Source organism: Cervus elaphus, chromosome 22 (assembly GCF_910594005.1).
Source record: "Cervus elaphus chromosome 22, mCerEla1.1, whole genome shotgun sequence".
Lineage (NCBI taxonomy): Eukaryota > Metazoa > Chordata > Mammalia > Artiodactyla > Cervidae > Cervus > Cervus elaphus.
Window position 1 is genome coordinate 48,386,943 of NC_057836.1, and position 19,726 is coordinate 48,406,668.

Consider the following 19,726-nt stretch of genomic DNA (forward strand, 5'->3'; position numbering starts at 1 on the left):
TCCCTTTCAGTTCTAAGTCCTTTTCTCTTTTTTCCTTACTGAGTCAAGTAAAGGTTTGTCAGTTTAACCTTTCCAAGAAAACAGCTCTTCGTTTCATTTATCTTTTTTATTGTCTTTTTGGTCTCTATTCCATTTCCCATGCTGACCTTTTCCCTTCCTAAGTTTGGGCTTTTTTCCCCTAGTTCCTTGAGATGTAAAGTGAGGTTGTTTGAAATCTTTTTTCTTGATTGTAGGCATTTATTGCTAGGAACTTTCCTTAAGTTACTCTTGCTGTAGTCCATAAATTATGATATTTTGTATTTTCATTGCTCGATTTCTTCTGACACATTAGTTGTTTAGTAGCATGTTGTTTAATCTCCATGTTTGTAAAATTTACCTTTTTTCTTGTAACTGATTTCTAATGTTATAACACTGTAGTCAGAAAAGATGTTTTATAAGATATTTAATTTATTGAGACTTGTCTTTGTGGTGTAACATCACATGATCTGTGTATTCTGTTGCTTTTGGATGGAATATTCCATGTATTATCTGAGTCCATTTGGTCTAATGAGTCACTTACCATTTGCTTTATTTACAAATGTTATATCCTCTTGTGGACTGAACCCTTTATCATTGTATCTCTTTTGTTTGGTAACACTGAATACCATGCTGTGGACAGAAAAGGCATGCCACTTATAGAAGAGCAGCACTAAGATTTTTAGATCCTGAGCATTAACTGGAGAACAATTGTCAGGAAAGTGTAGTCCCCCAGGGACCTACCTCTGTTCATGGTCTACTCTGGACCCTTGGCCTAATCACCACCTTCCAAGACCTAGGTTTACCCATCTCTTAAGATTACAGGATTTTCTCCTTTTCAAATTCCATGAAGTACTACTTATTTTACATCCTAGACTACCTGTGACAGATGGCACATTTAAGGAATGAATTTCTAAAAACCTTTTTATTCCTCCTTTCAAGAAGTGACTGCAAGTGGAGCCCTGTGTGCCACACGCTTGAAAGGTCAGCACAGAGACCAGCCCTGAGTGCTGCCGCCATAGCTGCAAGGAGGGATGTCAGGCAGCTCTGGTTCAGTCACTTGGATGGCTGCAGCTACACAGGGGGCATCTTTAGGCCAGCTTTTTAAAACTCAGTTAGGATAAATAAAACAGCAAACTGTATGATCTTCATTAAGACTCCATTGGTGTTTCTGAGCTCCTGTTCCCAAAGGGGCCGCTAATAGACGAAGTTCTTGCATTGCCGAGAACAAGCCTCTCTCGTCTTCCAAATGCTTCATTTACTAAAACATAACATAAATGGTTAAGAAACTACCAGATCAGAAAAGAATATAAAAAATGAGCAACGAGGTTCTCTACTCTGTTGTGGGAGATTTTCTTTTGAAAAACATGTTTAGCACTTTATAAATTGGAAAGTAACCAACTCAAAGTCTAAAATAATGTTCTGAATGAGGTTAACTGTTTTATACTGGTCTACTTTTTTTTTTATACTTTACTTTCTTTGCCTTGTCCTAGATTTATTGAATCCACCTTGATAACAAATGTCCAATCCCTCATGACAGTGACTCTGTCCTTCCCTTATTACACTTAATTCTGATTATTTCCTGCCTTCATCTTTCTCTGTATCATGACCACAATAGAATTGTTTTGGGGATTTAGGACTTGTTTTCTTCAGGGAATTGAAGATGCAGGAATCAGAGTAGGGCTACAGCATTCCAAATTACATCAAAGTAATAGAAGGGAACCTGGCCCCTTCAGGGAAGCTGGATTTCAGGAATGTGGGAGAGGAGATCACACTACATACTCTTCCAGCTTGCCAATAAATTCTTTTTTTTTTTTTTAATCTTTCATTTTTAAAATTCAAATTTTGTCATAGATATTTTAAAATTAAAGTATGAAGACAAACTTATTTGTGACTATGAACATTTCCACATTACAACTTGACCTTGTCGGTTTCCTCAGCGACTGTACTGGAGGATGAACACTGGGTCTGCCTTTGCCGTCTCCCTGATGTAGTCAAGCCACACGTTCTATGTTAGCTCTTAGAGAACTTACCCAGAAAAAGCAGGAAATTAGGATTCTTACCTGAAGAGACTGTGCTTATATCCCAGACCCGAAGCCCTTCCTTCTGACCTCCAAAAGCATAAATAAATGGCAAATCAGGGCAACAGGAAGAACAGAAGAGAACTCCCTGAGAAGAGAATACAGTCAGTGATTTCAATCTTCCCAGAAAGCGCTAATCTCGATTCCCTACTCCTGTCTACAAGACCCTACGACTGAATGTCACTGAAAACCAACCCACCAGAATCTCCTTCAGGGCTCCTGTAAAGGTACTTCACAGTCAAAACAGTCAAGTTGGTGGGATTATCTCTGTGAGACTGGGTGCATGCTCTGACCACTCAGGCTCACATCTCTATTATCATCTAATAGGGATTTCCTAGTAAATTTAATCTGCTTAATACTCCCAGAAACGAATTCTCCTTTTTAAGGAATAATGCTATAGTACAATCATTTAATGTTAAAAGTTTAATGTTTTGTTTTTTAACTCTATTACTAGATAACATGCATCATAGCCTTTCCCTTCTCCAGGGGATCTTCCCAACTCAGGGATTGAACCCAGGTCTCCCGCACTGCAGGTGGATTTTTTACCAGCAGAGCCACAAGGGAAGCCCAAGAATACTGGAGTGGCTAGCTTATCCCTTCTCCAGGGGATCTTCCCAACCCAGGAATCGAACTGGGGTCTCCTGCATCGCAGGAGGATTCTTTACCAGCTGAGCTATCAGGGAAGCCTACATGCATCATAGAAAATATAAACAAGAAGTATAAAAATAACTCTGAGATAATCAGCTGTTCATGTTTTGGCACAGGGTTTTCTAGAATTACATATAAGCATTCAACACTTAAGTATTTAAATATATGCATGGGATAATACTATGAAAACTGCTCTGTAGGTGGGGAGGGGTGTTCAGGATGGGGGGGGCATGTATACCTATGGCCAATTCATATTAATATATGGCAAAAACCATCACAATACTGTAAAGTAATTATCCTTCAATTAAGATAAATACTTGGAAAAAATGCTATACAAAACTGCCTACCCATATTTTAAAATACACAAACATTCATGTATAGTTTTAAACAGCTGTATAGTGTTCTATATCTACAGCTGAATTTTTATAATGCCTGGTATACACTATGCTCAATAAATATTTGATGAATTGTTGAATTCTAATCATTTCTAAAACTTTTGCTACTATGTAGTAATTTCAGTGTAGTAAGAACTATTAAATAGTTATACAAAGAGGTAGGTGATAAACTGACCTCAACAGCTGTGGTGCCCTAAAAGGTTCAAGATTTTCAGAGATGGGCTTGATTTTAAGGTTAAAAAGCTGTGGAGCATACAGTTACCAGCAGGGAATGGGGGCAGGGGTGGGAGTTAGGAAGTGACATGCGCACACTGCTGTATTTCAGATGGATAACCAACAAGGACCTATTGCAATGCACAGGGAAGTCTGCTTAATATTATGTAACAATCTTAATGGGAAAATAACTTGAAAAAGAGTAGGTACATGCGTAAGTATAACTGAATCACTTTGCTGACACCTGAAACAACATTGTTCATCAACCATACTCCAAAGTAAAGTTGTAAAAAAAATTTGTAGCCATTTTACTTCTGTCCTGGAAAACCACCTCCTCCTCATCCTGGTTTTCCATAAGCAACTGTTAATCATGAAAGTTGGAAAAGGAACCAGACAGTCATTGATTTCTCCCCAAATTGCCCTAAATTAGAAAACTTCCAGAGTTTGACTAAGACCCAAATTAACTTCTCAACAAATCCATATTCTTTTGTGCAGTGATTCCTAGAGAAAAACAATAGATCAGAAACAGAAAGAACCAAGATGCCCATGAGTATTCTTACCATTTTCATATCCCGAGAGTGAACCAGACTTGGCCTGTCTCCTAATATGTCCCAGATCTTCACGTACTTGTCTGCTGATGCAGTCACAAGACAGCCCTTGATTTGACTGCTTAGATCAAGACCTAGAGGAAGATAAGACTAGTTCAGGGACTCTCACTTTGAAATAAATTTACTTCATCATAGGTTAACAGAAATGAAAGAAACCATATTCTTGCTCACCAGAAATTTCATCATTGTGTGCGTTAAGTGTAAAAATTGGCTTATCTGAACGTGCATCCAAATTATATACAAAGCCGTCATCTGTACTGGCCTGGAAAGAGTAAAAGATGAGCACAGCAATGTTACATGATAATAAAATTTAGCAATGGGTAAATAGTATAAATCCTTGTGAAAATCAGCTATGGACCTGACATACCTGAGACGCTTATTAAAAACTAGCATGGACATAAGGAATTCACTTGTGGTATGCTGAGTTGGCTCTTACAAGGACTAGTTTAGCTGACAGGTCTATTAGGAAGTTGGATATGAGTATGAAGCAATGTAGTTGATACAGACTGGGGTTAGAAATGCGGTGGCACAGAGGCAGAAGTTACATCCATGAGAAGAGAAGGGATTTGCTCTGTGAGTGCAGAATTTAGAGCGCCGTGTGAGGACAGAGGCCTGGAGAACACGCCACTCACGGTAAAGGCTGAGGAGGAGCTCACAGAGGTCAGAATCAAAGAGGGAAGGAAAATAACAGAACCCAAGGAGGCAAGGCTTCTAAAGAAAGTGACAATGCTGTCAGTGTTTGGGCAAAGAGGTTTAATCAGGAAAGGACTGAGGCAGATTACAGTCCCACTTTCAAGAAAGGAAGAGAAAACTTTGAAGGGATTAAGAGACAGACCTGGTCACCGATGGGAGACAGAGACTTGCGCCTAGGGCAAGAGTCAGGAAAGAGTGGCCAAAAAAGGGACAACTGATGCAGTTTTATAGGTGGGGCTGTAATGGGCACAAAAAAGGAAAAGGAGGGGCGTTTCATCTTTTGAGACTTGAGAGATGGAGGTACACCATTTTACTTTGATTACTTTCCACTTCCTTAAATGTTTGTGATTTTAGGGCTGATAACCATTTGGCAGCAAATAACCTAGGACATGTGTGCGCCTGCCTGCTGAGAGCCAGCTCTCCAATGTAACTGGGGCTTCACCTGAGATGTTGCAAGATGGGATCTGGCTTGAGGTGGCTCAGGCTGGGAATCACACGCACCCCTGCAGAGGGTTGAGATGATATGCCCCTAGAATCACAACTGCAGGAACCCTACTGAAACCTCACATATTCAAAGAAAGCTTTTTTTTTCCCCAAAGAATTCTGTCCCTCATTTATAAAGCACTAGATATTTGCTTTAGGAAAATTAGGAAATACATGATTCCTTGGCTTCTAGATAAAAGCTGGGATTTTATTTTTCCATGAACTGAAATATCAGTGGCATCTTTGGATGCAACATGGAAAACTGTTCTCTGCAGATATTATGGGTATTCACAAAATGATCATAAACTTTCTTCCCATCTGGGAGACAGTGGTACATTAGTAAGTAAGTGTTAAGTCACTCAGTCGTTTCTGACTCTTTGTGACCCTATGGACTATAGCCCACCAGGCTTCTCTGTCCATGGAATTAATTCTCCAGGCAAGAATACTGGAGTGGGTTGCCATTTCCTTCTCCAGGGGGTCTTCCCAACTCAGGGATTGAACCTGGGTTTCCTGCACTGCAGGCAAATTCTTTACTGTCTGGACCACCAGAGAAGGTGTAAGTGCTCTATTTATTAAACATGATAGCATTAGCATCACTGGAGCTCCATTTAAGTACTAATATTTAAATAAAGGAAAATTTTCTTGAACTGATTTAATCATTGGAAACAAAATGAATTTCTGTGATTTTAGTACTGATAACCATGTTAGCAAATAACCTAGAAAATATGTGTGCCTTAGTATTTGTCATGCTCAGTATTACAAAATAATTTTACAATGATCAACTAATTATTACAACTAAAAATGTGGCATGCTTTGGAATGGTTGGAAATTAGCAAAATTATTTACATGTTTACCATTTTTTTTGTGGTGAATTCATTGTTCTCTTGTTGACAGATTTTTTTTTTTTTTTTTAATAAACCCCAAATGCAAATACTTCACACTGTTGATATAGAAAAAGCTTTTCTACAATGGAAGTAAAGAAAATAAGTCATTAATAATCTAATAAACAGTAATGTGCATATTCTTACCAAAAAATGACACGGTGAAAAGTGGTTCCAGGTCACTCTCTCAATCTGCCCACTGAAGCGCCACATCCGGTGTGTCTCCTCCGGACTCCGGCAGTCATACAGAGCCACGGACCTGGGCGTGTCCAGGCACAGTTAGGGTTTTAAGAGCTCAATAACCCCCACCATGACATCAAGACCCAATTATTTACAGCCTATTTTAAGGTTCTAAAAGAACAGATGAGTTGATTTTTACTAATTGGTGAACTCTGGTCCTGTCACTTGAAGACACTGGTGGCTCCAGATGTCACAGTGGCCTTGACCTCCCCCAGATTGAATCCTCTATTTCAAAGATGAATCATCTCCATTACCCAAAGAAAAGGACAATTTCTAATTTGTCTTTCTCCAATACTGCTCAGAGCCAGTCTTAGCCACATTTACTCTCTATAAGCAGGTTACCACGTTGGGGGAACAGATGAATGAAGTGAAGTGAAAGTCACTCAACTGTGTCCAACTCTTTGTGACCCCATGGACTATACAGTCCATTGGATTCTCTAGGTCAGAATACTGGAATGGGTAGCCTTTCCCTTCTCCATGGGATCTTCCCAAATCAGGGATCCAACCTCAGGCTCCCGCATTGCAGGTGGATTCTTTACCAGCTGAGCCATAGGGGAAGCCCAAGAATACTAGAGAGGGTAGCCTGTCCCTTCTCCAGCGGATCTTCCAGACCCAGGAATCGAACCAGGGTATCCTGCATTGCAGGTGGATTCTTCACCAAATGAACTATGAGGGAAGCCAGGTTAACATGTCTCAGTCACATTTACTCTCTACAAGCAGGTTACTGTGTTGGGGGAACAGATGAATAGACTTTTGTAGTTGGGATTGATACAAAACTACACAAGGATAAGGATACAAAATAAAAGACTGCACCAGCCCAGGTGGGATGCATGAGACAAGTGCTCGGGCCTGGTGCACTGGGAAGACCCAGAGGAGTCGGGTGAAGAGGGAGGAGGGAGGGGGGATCGGGATGGGGAATAAGTGTAAATCTATGGCTGATTCATATCAATGTATGACAAAACCCACTGAAATGTTGTGAAGTAATTAGCCTCCAACTAATAAAAAATTAAAAAAAATAAAAAATTAAAAAAAAAATAAAATAAAATAAAAGACTGCAACTTATTTTCTGTTTTTATTAGCTACCTCTCCCATCTCCAATCTGTAAAGAGCACACACATGATTTGGAAACCCCCTGTGATGGACTGCAGTGGTCCCAATTCTTCATCTCTCCCCACATCCATGCCCTCTGTCAGTGATCTAGGAGTTCCTCCCCTAAAGGCAGAGTTCATTTTCCACTCCATGTGATGTCTGTTTCAGCCTAGAGTAAGAGAGATATGTAGTAGGTCTAAGCCCATGTCTAAGAGGCCCTGGTGTCTCTGCCTGTACTCCTGACCTTGCTGTGGCAACATATGTGGACTAGCCTGCTAGTTTTAAAAGGATGTGAAACAGCAGAGTCTCTGGGCCTAAACAAGTCAAGATTAGTAGAGCTATCAGTTGAATCTAGCCTCGATTAGCTCAACCTTGCACAGGACAAGAAGCAAATATTCATCGCTTAAGACACTGAATTTGGGGATGGCTTGCTTCAGAGCAATGTCCAACTCATACACCCTCTAAAAATTGAAGATGTTAGCTGGGAATTATAACAGAACCATATTCCCTTGCAGACTGAGAAGATTAAGCTGAAAGGACAAATAAGTACTAGTAAAGATTTAAACACATAAAAGCCACAGTAATAAATTCTATCTGAACATTCAGTGATACTTTCTGAGTTAGTTCAAGAGGGAAAAAACCAACAACAATTAATTCCTAAAATGCTTTCTTACTTATCATATGATCCAGAAATCAGAGTCTGTGCTTCAAATGGATGAAACTGGAGAGTCTGGACCTAAGAGGAAGAAACATAAATTAATAGATAAATGTTTGTTTGGTTTTGGTAAAACTGCCTAATACGTGATGGGAATCAACTTAGTAGTGTTCCTACAAATTTTTTCCTTTGAAATGTATTATGTGAAGAAGCATAAACGTACTACATAATCAGAAGGACAAAACATACTTCTAAATAAAAGCTGATACTTAAAAGACCCAATGCAGCATTCCCCAAATTGTGCTAGGCAGAATACCTATGTCCCTCAGATGTTAAAGTACAGTCAGAAGAAAAAGGGGAGTGGTCAAACTTACTGGGCAATGCTACACATTCTGGAAGTTTCACAACATGCATTAGCACATTAGATCCCTGGGTTCTGCAGTATCAACTGTTAAATTCTTTAACCCCATTACGTGACTGACGCCCTTCATCCCTTTCTAGGAGCCTCTGTAAAAAATGTTCCAAAGCACTAATGTTCCTAGTCACTTTACCTTTCAGTACCTAATTTTGCACTGCTCAAGAGGATAATAATTATAACTATCACAAAGGGCTCTGTGAAGATCCAGTGGGTTAGCATGTCAAAGCACTTTGTAATTCACAAAAGTCATATATAAATGTTGGGATTATTTGTTGTAGTCAATATATGCCCCAGCTTTTTAGAATCCCTTTTATCCACGAAATCACTATACCTTGTCTGTGTGTACGGCAAGGCTAGCCGCTGGCTTCCCCAAGGACATATCCCACAGAATAACAGTGTTATCAGCTGATGCACTGGCCAGCACATTTCTGAGAAAGGGAGGAAACAAATCGGGTAATCTTTTAAAAATCAAGAGCATTACATGTAAGAGTTCCGCTTATAACCCTACCAAAAAATAAAATAAAATACCTAGGAGTAAATTTAACAAAAGAAATGCAAGATTTTCAATATACTGAGAGGTTACCCAGAGGTTCTGATTTGCAGCCAAGTTTGGGAAATACTAACCTAAACAACGTTCTCAAGTCCATTTCCCCAAACAGTTGTAACTCTGTAGAGGTCTGAACACAAATGAGAAGGCAGGGTATCCTTCAGTAAGCTAGCACTCTGGGATCTTCCTTAGAATGCTCAAATTATGAAGTGTCCAGAGTAATAGAAATGCCTTTAAAAAACTGTCTTGGGTAATCAAGTTTGTTCTTCCCTCTAAGTAAGTTGTACTCATTCTAATGCTTACCTTCCTTGCCTCAGTAGCCCCTCAAACCAACTGTACTATTAGGAAAATGGCCCTTTTGAGGTAATAAGTATAAAAAATACATGGATGACACACAAAAGAATTAAGTTGAACTCTTACCTTACAGAGTATACAAAATAACTCAAAATATATCAAAGACTTAAACCTAAGAGCTAAAACTATAAAACTTTAAGGGATGAAAATCTTCGTGACAGTGGATTTGCCAATGATTTCTTCACTATTACACTAATGTGAACGTGACGTCGCTCAGTCACGTCCAACTCTTTGTGACCCCATGGACTGTAGCCCACCAGGCTCTTCCATCCATGGGATCCTCCAGGAAAGAGTACTGGAGTGGGCTGCCATTTCCTTCTCCATTACACTAAAAGCACAGGCAATAAAAGTGAAAATGAACTGCACCACATCAAAATGAGAAACTTCTGTGCTTTGAAGGACACTTCAACAGGGTTAAAGTCAATCCACTGAGTGGGGGAAAATATTGGCAAATCACAAATCTCTTAAGAGATTAATTTTCAGAATATATAAAGAACTCCTACAACTTAACAGCAAAGAGGATCTTCCCAACTTAGGGATCAAACCTGGGTCTCCTGCATTGCAGGCAGATTCCTTACCACCTGAGCCACCAAGGAAACCACATTTCATTCATTTATAACAGCAAAAAAACCCAAACAACTAAAAAAATGGACAGAAGGATTTGGACAGACATTTCCCCAAAGAAGATATACAAATGACCAACAAGTACTGGAAAAGATGCTTGACATCACTAATCACTAGGGAAATGCAACTCAAAGCTACAATGAGATACCACTTCACACCAGTTAGGATGGCTATTACAAAGACAACAATAACAAAAACAGCAAGTATCAAGTGTTCAAAAGGATGTGGAGAAACTGGAACCCTTGTGCACTGGGGCTGGAAGGTAAATTGCAACTGCTGTAGCAAACAGTATGGTGGTTTTTCAAGAAGTTAAACGTAGAAATACCATTAGCTGCAGCAATTTTAATTTTAGCTGTATATTCAAAAGAACTCAAAGGAGGGACTCTAACAAATACATGTAAACCCATGTTATTATATGTATGTCAATGACACCAGCATTATTCACAAGGGCCAAGAAGTGGAAACAGCCCAGGTGTCCATAACAGATGGATAAACAAAATATGGCATATATGTACAATGGAGTATCATTTGATCTTAAAAAGGAAGGAACTCCTGCTATACGCTACAACATGGATGAACCTTTTCCTAAGTGAAATAAGCCAGTCACAAGAAGACAAATACTATATGATTCCACTTATAAGAGGTACCTGGAGGAGTCGACTCAGAGAGAGAGAAAGCAGAATGGTTGTTACTAAGGCGTGGGTGGGCAGGAAATGGGGAGTTACTGTTTACTGGGCATATAGTTTCAGTTTTGGAAGAAGAAAAACTTCTGGAGTTGAATGGTGGTAATGACTGCACAACGTGTGAGATGTCCAGAAAAACTGTGTCCAAAAAACTGTACACCTAAACATGGTTAAAATGATAATACTTTACAAAAAAAGAACATGTGGACAAGATGTTGTCAAAACTAAACGACGTGAGAAAAATGTCTTCCCTGCAGTAACAATTCTCCCACACCACTGGCACTGCAACCTCAGTACATGCTGGTTTTCCCAGCGGTGCTGGAAGAAGGGCACCTGGTCCCCACACAGGTCATGAGCATCTGCCAAGTGAAGAGACGGCAGGTGCGGGGTGGGGGGTTGCAAGGATACAGATAGCAGCATTCCTGCCTCCCAGCAATGTCTACTGCAGGGAAAGAGAAGAAAACAAGGACATAAAGATGTGAAAACACAATGCAGAGAGACTGAATGAAGATGTGAGGCAAAATCACAGTGGTTACAGTCTTTAACAAGCCTGCAAATAGTATTTCTTCTTACCTGACCAGCTTATTCCAAGAAAGGTCAAGGACAGCATCTGTATGCCCATCTGCTGAGGAATTCTGTAATAATTGTTTAATTACTTTTGGTATTAAAGCATCCCCCCAATAAAACTGTTTTATTAATTTGAAAGATTCTTTAAAACCTTAAGATTATTCTGATCTTACATAAACTTGCTCCAAGATCTAGGGAAAGAAACACCTTGTCTCCCTCTTACTTCAGAGATATGATAAATGTTCTCTACAGGGAAGAAACTATAGTAGTTCTTTATCTGTTATAATTCTATAAATCAACCCCCAACCCATCTCTCCCTCACCAAAAATGTTAACAATTTAAAAAGTTATAGGAATACAAGGATATTTAGAATTCAACATACTCAAGGCTAAAGAGAAACATTTTAAAAGTTCAAAAGTAGCATACTAGTGTGAATAGCCACTATACATAAGGAGGATCATAATCTAAGAGTAACTTGTCTTGTGTAAGGATGAATAATGTGCTAGTGTAGGTTTTATGTAATCAGAAATCGATCTTTCCTTGGATGGGCCTTCTGAAACTAGAAACTACAGCAACTCTGGAACTACTTTATCTTATTCCACCAAAACTGTCTAACTGAAACAGCGCACATTCTCAGCCCCTGCTCCCACCTCCCCCCAAACCTATTTCTATTTATCATTAGAGTTTAAATATCTATTAGCTTGTTTACCTTCTTTCCTTTCTTTTTCTTCTTTTTTGACAGCTTACTTCCAAGTGTGAAGACTGGCTCTAGAGAGTCCACTATATCCAGGTCCCACACTTCAATAACAGGGGTCATGTTTCCCACAGCAATGTAATTTCCTACAGGAGGAAATGATACATTTGTGATTTGAAAAATAACTTCTAATGAAATACATTACATACAGACTGACTGACTCATGGCTTAGAGAAAGTTCTCTCAAACTTTCATGTGCCTGGATGTGGTTAAAATGCATATTGTTTCCAGAGGTCTTGGGTGGGGCCTTAAAACTGCATTTGTAACCGGTTCGCAGATGGCGGCAATGCTGAGCTGCTGGTCCTCAGACCACAGCGTGAGTGACAAGGGCTCCGTCTCCTGGTCCCAGGGTCTTCACTGATATAATGACAGAACTCTTCCTACCTTCATGGCTGTGGTGAGGATGAGGATTTGACTAGATCATGAATGTGAACAAGCTTTGCAAACAAGATGTGAGGTGTGAGTATTAACAGTTTTTACCCTAATTATTAAGTGTGATGGGACAAGGAACAGTGTGCAGCTAAGGCCAAAGGGACTAAGCTAAGAGCCTAATCCTCTCTTCATTCTGGTTCTACTTTATGTTTTTTGAAAAGGGTCATGCACTGAACTCTACCTGATGACAATGGACACAGCATGCCAGTTTACACTGGGTTTTCAGGAGACCTCCTCACAGTTCTGAGCCCTCATCAGGCCCTGTCCTTCCGCCTAGTGAGCAGCTACCTCTTTAGCGTGTTCAAAGTCTGGAGACATACAGACCCCAAACAATTAAGTGGCTGTGGTCTGAAAACTCTGTAACTTCATAAAACATCAACCATTCTGGAAACATTCATACAAAATAGATGACGTGTGTAGCTAGGAAAAACACACAGGAGTAGAACCACTGAGCAATCTTTTTCTAATTACCAGTTGAATCATCTGGGCTAGGATCAAAATTTAGCCATTCCACACTCAAAGGGTATGCAGACAACAGGATATCATGGTGGACATAAAAAGAATCTTCTTCTTGATTATAAACTGAAAAGATTGGGAAAAGAGACTTTATTACATCAGAGTAAGAAATCATATCCCACTCAAAAGAACAGAGACTCTCTTTTAAACCTACGGCAATCACTTGCTTAAAGTCATACATTTAATACACTTAAAAGTGATGACATTAAAGAAATTCCAAAGTATGTACTGTTAGGCAAAAATTTTTCATGTCTAATATATTCCTAGTACCTGGTGAGCCCCAGAGGGAAATATAAACACTGACAGAAAATTGTCATCAGGCTGAATGCTCCATCTGCATGTTCCCTGGCTAAAACGCTCCGACATTCTGGTTCACCAACTACAGAAAACGCTCACAAGGTCTCCATTAGAAGTGCTTCATCACTGTTTTATCTTTTAAAGATCTATTTGGTCATAAGTCGAAACAAGTCAGTACTGGAGAGAAATAACTCATAGTTTTAGAAATTTAAATGCTTATAAAAAATGCTTCTTTAATATTTATTATTAAAACAAGTAAGAAATATTAAAAATTATATAATGAAACACTGATAAACATAGAGCCTAAGTAATCAGAAATTCTCCCCTAATATGCTTTTTACTAGAAAGAAGCAATTTAAGATGAGCTAAGGATTTTTAAAAAATTCTTCAGACCATGGTATTTGGGGTAGATCTTGGGACTAGCAGATTCCATGTAATGTTCTATCACATCACTTTATGATGAGAATGTGTGTTCAAAATTATTAACTTGTGGTCCTGTAAGAACCTCAACGATGGTCAATGTACTCAGCTTACATTTTAAAGAAAGATGACGATGAAACCTTAAAACAATCTTCTTTTGACCATGTCTTTTTATTATTCAGATTTAGAGAGAAATTTTGAAATTATTCCTGAACAGAGATACACCACTTAACTTGGGAGATTCACACCAAATCCAAATAAAACATATCATGAATGACCTAACTTAGAATGAAACAGGAATACAATTACTTTACCTCAACTTCTCAGCTCCTGTGAATCACAAGATTCAAAGGAATGACTAGAGTAAACTTTCAAATGAGAATGTATAAAAATCAGTGATGGGGACTTCCCTGATGGCCCAGTGGCTGGGACTCCATGCTCCCAATGCCGAGGGGCCCAGGTTCAATCCCTGTCAGGGAACTAGATCCCACATGCCACAACTAAAGATCCTATGAGCTGCAACTATATAAATAAATAAGTATTAAATAAATATATAAATATAAAAAAAATAAAATAAAAATAAAAATCAGTGATGACTAACTGTAATAGTTCCAATTTTTTGAAACTGGAATTGGTCTTTAAAAAATTCCACCAACATGGTTTACATTTAAAATATGTAAAAAGTTCAAAGATAATTAGAAGAATAACTTCACATTGAAATAATTGCTATTTAAAGTCTTTTGGATTGTATAAATAGATCACAATGGGCCATGGGATAAAAATGGCCTAACTGCAACAAACTTAAAGGCTGTAAAGAAATCCAAGTTAATAGAGTAGGAGTAACCTAGAAGGTGCCAATAAACATTAAGCCCAAAGGATTTAATTTTCATACTATGTAACTGTGTTTCCTATAAAAAAAGGTATTAACCTAATAATCTCTTTAAGCTTCAAAATTTTAAGACAGATGAATAGAATCAACTAAAATGAGATACAACAGGACTTGGTGCCTAGAAATCCATAGTAGTTAGTACAATGGTTATTTTTTTTTTCTTTTTTTTTTTTTTAAATTTATTTATTTATTTATTTTTTCAGTGGGTTTTGTCATACATTGATATGAATCAGCCATAGAGTTACACGTATTCCCCATCCCGATCCCCCCTCCCACCTCCCTCTCCACCAGATTCCTCTGGGTCTTCCCAGTGTACCAGGCCCGAGCACTTGTCTCATGCATCCCACCTGGGCTGGTGACCTGTTTCACCATAGATAATATACATGCTGTTCTTTTGCAACATCCCACCCTCATCTTCTCCCACAGAGTTCAAAAGTCTGTTCTGTACTTCTGTGTCTCTTTTTCTGTTTTGCATATAGGGTTGTCATTACCATCTTTCTAAATTCCATATATATGTGTTAGTATGCTGTAATGTTCTTTATCTTTCTGGCTTACTTCACTCTGTATAATGGGCTCCAGTTTCATCCATCTCATTAGAACTGGTTCAAATGAATTCTTTTTAACGGCTGATACAATGGTTATTTTAATATCACTTAAGTACAGAACCTTTTAGTAAGAGATGTATTCCACTTACCATGCACCTCTAAATTGCATTGGTCCTGTTCAGCTCTGCCACAAACTATGAGATTGTCACTGGGCTTAATCAAGAAGTCTTCACGTTCATATTGCTCCTAAGTGGAGACAGAAAAAGTCATTGATTAGAATCAGCTATTTGGGAAGGTTTTTCAAACACTTAAGGAGGATAATTAGAAAAACCACATAGATATTTACCGTATCTTTCAGAGTGACATAAGGATCTTGATCATTACTCCCATAGACCGTAAGACCCAAGAGAGATTCACCAAGAGTTTCAGCATCTATAAGAATTCATACAATGAAATGAATAAGCCAGTCCTTTAGACTAAAGCATTCTTCCTAAGACATGGGCTTCTCTGGTGGCTCAGACAGTAAAGAATCCGCCTGCAATGCAGGAGACCTGGGTTTGATCCCTGGGTCAGGAAGGTCCCCTGGAGATGGAAATGGCTACCCACTCCGGTATTCTTCCCTGAAGAATTCCATGCACAGAAGAGCCAAGCAGGCTACAGTCTATGGGGTCGCAAAGAGCTGGACACGACTGAGCAGGTAAAATACACACACACATCCCATCTTTGAACTTAGATCCTACCGTCTATTTCATAACTAACTCTGAATCATTTATAACTGGGGAAGTAAATTATAGATAATAATAAATAGGAATTTTAAAGCCATTTACTTTTGGTCCTGGAATGCACATCTAATAGTCTTGAAATATACACTCTTCCAAAATAAGAACCAACTCAAACCAAGAAACCCCCTTTTAGAAAATATCAGAACTCTACTCAGATCTCTAGCTTGCTCCTTGTAATCATTATTCTAAAGTGCTACAGAGAGGTGGCCTTGTAGACCTGGAAATAAATAGGTCCCTAAAACACTGGTATCAACACATTAAGTGTTGCCTGGTCAAAGAAAATTGTAAACTGATGAGCCTCATAAAGTGAAGTGGGTTTCTTTATTGCAAGATGTCTCATAACTGCTGACAGGCTAACTTGCCCAGTGAATCTGAAAGAGGAGATACTACCCTTTACACCAAATTTACCTCAAAGCGACATTCTCTCATGGCATGTCTACAAAGGTGACAGAATAGACCCCGAGAAACATAAAACTCAGAAGGAAGATACTCTCAATTTCCAGGGGAAGCTACTTTAAGGAGGCAGGGCTCTTTGGTCTTAAACACCTGACAGGTAACAGACGGGAATTTCTATGGGACAAGGTGGACAGAGCCAGTGCTCGGCGGGGTATGGAGAGTATCAGGAAGCAAGTGTCTGAATGGCTTTGCTCTGGACTGGTCAGCTCTCCCTTCTCTGTATTTCCATGGTACTTGGTCCTAACAGCATGGAAGCCACCCAGAGCGGGACCTACAGCCCAGAGTCCAATGGAAAAAAGTATCCTCTGCATCTGAGGAAGTACACTGAAAAGCATGAAGGTTTTAGAGTCAGAGAATATTAAAACCTCAGCTCCATTATTCACCAGCTGTGTGACACTGGCAAAGTTATTTCATCTCTATAAGCCTGTATTTTTTTCTGTAAAATGGAGGTAATAATTTCTCTCTCATTATTGCAGATAAAGAAAAATGAATTACAGATTAACCACTACTTGCAATAAAATATACAGTATTAATTTTTTTTGTTTTGTATTTTAGATCTTAGATAAGTGGGTTGAACTGGTTTTTTTAAGCCAGTTTAGGAAACATGCTGTCTGCCTTGAGCCTTGACCCAGATTATCTGACTGACATAAAGGACGATGGGATTTCAGAGTAAAGCTTTGGAATGCTAGTATCATGATCTAATGCACTGAGTTTGTGACTAAAAACCAGTATAAGTGACTAAATTCTAACCTGGGTCGCCTTCTTCATCATATTTATCTAAGTCGTACTCGGCCAGCTCGTCATCATCCAGCGTCCTGTCATCTTCTGGGTCGCCATCCTCCAGGGGCTCCCGTGGTCGGGCCTGGGTACGGGCACTCTGCATGCCATCCTCTGAAGGATCGCCTGTTTCCTCTTCATCACTGCCACCTTCTTCACTACCAGAAGAAAAAAGAAAAAGTAAAAAGATCAGCCAAAAGGCACCGTTCAATAATAAGACCACCTTGTTATCATCGTTTAAGATTTACATTTTATCTAGACTTGACTACAGGAATCAACATCCCCAAACTTACTGTAATTTTTCCTTTGCTTCAGCAATGAGACGTTTCACTTCTTCTTTACTAAGTTCTACCTATAAGAGAGCAAACATTTCATTATGATATATTTAAGGAAACCATTTTTAAGTCTCTGAATTAAAAAGATTGCAAACTAATCTAAAACATGGTTTTAAGAGACATCCAGAGTCAAATATCAATCCAAAGTCTCTAAATTTAACATAAATGGACTTCTGACATGTCCTTATAAATGAACATCCCTTCTCACCCAGAACTGTTCAAAAATCATGTTCTCTCCAGACTTTTTTTTTAAAAAAGATGGACTTGTATAGACTGCCTTCTGTGATAGCTCATCTCATTTTCTTCTGATTACCTCAGCTCGGCAGCCACTCTTCCCATGTTCCCTGCGGATATTCCCAAACAAAGCACTCCTGCCTTCGTCCCCTGCCCTGATCCCTGGCATCATTGCCAAGTATTCACTCACTGTACTGTCACCACCTTGCAAAGCTCATTCTCTCTGAATGGATTACTCCAAACTTTCCCTTCTCTATCCCTGTGCACTGTAGTTCCATTTTTCTGATGATCTATAAGACTCTCCACTTGGACATCCTATTCAAAACTGGTCATCCTCTTTAGTGCCAAACTGTACGCTTACTGTGTTCCGTCCATTCTTGATAGATAATGAACCAACCAACCACCCAGTTTGTACCAAAATGCCTTTAATAATATAGAAATCCTATTGGATAACTCCAGAAACTAAAAGTTCTTAAAATTTTAATTAGAAGATACTTATGTTTTTAATTTCTCTTACTGCTTTGAAGTTTTCTTTCTGGGACTTTGTAGAATAAATCCAATCTCTTCTTCCTACAAACTCTTAAGCAATGGTTCCCAAATCTGTCTGCACATTAGAATCACCTGAAGGACTCAATCTCCAAACTAAATAAATCACAATACCTGGGAGCTGGTAGTTTTTGAAGCTTCCCAGGTGGTTTCAATGTGTGGACATGTTTGGAAATCAGTGTCCTCAAGTATTTGAAAGTCTCTGGTCCCCTTTTAACAACTCTTGCTTCCTTCAGTAATTTTTAATATATTATTTCCTGTCCCTATTCTATATGCATGCTCAGTCATGTCTGACTCTTTGCAATCAGATGGACTGTCCTCTGCCAGGCTCCTATGTCCATTGGATTCTCTAGGCAAGAATACTGGAGTGGGCTGCCATGCCCTCCTCCAGGGGGATCTTCCCTACCCAGGGATAGAACCCGCCTCTCTTCTGTCTCCTGCATTGGCAGGTAGGTTCTTTACCATTAGCGCCAACTGAATGTCTACCGTGTGCCAAATGCTGGGGAAACTGTAGAATAAAACGGTCTGTGTCCCGGTGGAACTGGCTCAATAACCTGAAACAAACACTACCCCGCCCGTTTTTTTCATTAACATTTATTCCCACTGACAAAGAATTATATATGCACATGTCAACTCCATAAAGGCAGGGACTTTTCCTGTTTTGCTCATGCCTATCCCAGGACCCCGAACAATGCTGGGAACAGAGAAAGCACTTCGTTAAATATCTGTTGAATAACTTAGATAATTTCCTCGGCTACAGACTCAGTCTCTCCTGTAGGCTTTTCCCCTTCATAACGTGTCACCATTTACCTCTACCCCCCCGACCCCCACGGCCACATCAACATTTCATTTGCACTACTGCGAGAAACTCCTAATTCAACTCTCGGGCTCACGACACCATAGTCTCCACATCAGTTTTTCTACACCATGGTTTTCATCCAGTTCATTCCTCTAAACGCCGAGCGGAGATATGTGCCCCCTCTTCCCGGTTTGCCTGAAAACGCACTAGGGTGATGGGAGACTATGTGGCGTTGTCAAGAGGGCTCGCGGGAAGGTCTCAGCAAGCAGCATCCCGCCTCCTTCCAGCCCACGAGGTCCACGTGCGTGCGAATCGCGGGGGAAGAGACGGCGAAGGGGCGGGGCCCAAGGGGCCAGGAGTCCCAGACCCTCGGAGCCACAGCCCTAGCCACGGCAAACAGGCCACAGCCGGCCCCAACCCCGGCAGTCCCACCAGCGGCGCCAGGGCCGCGCGTTCCGGGTCCAGGTTCCCAGGCGGCGCTGACCCAGGATGCTGCAGAGAGGCCGCTCCCCCTATACCTCGGAGCGACCAGGCCTCACCTTGTCTGGCGTCTCTTTGGCCACGCCGCAGCGGACCCAGGCCACGCACGTCACCTGGCGGCTGCGGTTCATGGTCCTCGGCGCAGCGACGCCTCACGCTACAGACTTGCCCCGGTGGGTCTGGAATCCCCCGCAGCCCTTCGGCTAGCACGCTCCGAGAAGGGCTCCCGGCCGCGGCTTGGGGCAGAGCGCAGGCGCTGGCCACCGGTTC

General features: G+C 40.1%; 1 protein-coding gene across 1 annotated transcript; it reads right to left on the reverse strand.

The window, feature by feature from the left end:
* Positions 1-921: 921 nt before the first annotated feature.
* PWP1 (PWP1 homolog, endonuclein) lies at positions 922-19,726 on the reverse strand. Its single transcript, XM_043881943.1, has 15 exons — positions 19,516-19,726; positions 17,356-17,414; positions 17,036-17,220; positions 15,394-15,479; positions 15,197-15,293; positions 12,852-12,962; positions 11,904-12,034; positions 11,201-11,262; positions 8,751-8,847; positions 8,021-8,082; positions 6,165-6,276; positions 4,132-4,222; positions 3,913-4,034; positions 2,079-2,184; positions 922-1,276 (listed from the first exon to the last, which is right to left on the reverse strand). Exons 1-15 carry the CDS (start codon positions 19,585-19,587, stop codon positions 1,167-1,169), a joined length of 1,503 nt encoding a protein of 500 aa, XP_043737878.1. The 5' UTR covers positions 19,588-19,726; the 3' UTR covers positions 922-1,166.

Excerpts from the sequence above, each read along its gene's own strand:
- PWP1 (XM_043881943.1), bottom strand. The coding sequence starts at position 19,587 with ATGAACCGCAGCCGCCAGGTGACGTGCGTGGCCTGGGTCCGCTGCGGC. Across the intron at positions 17,415-19,515 it reads CCAAAGAGACGCCAGACAAG|GTAGAACTTAGTAAAGAAGA; the intron begins GTGAGGCCTGGT and ends GCTCTCTTATAG. Across the intron at positions 4,223-6,164 it reads TTTCACCGTGTCATTTTTTG|GCCAGTACAGATGACGGCTT; the intron begins GTAAGAATATGC and ends TACTCTTTCCAG.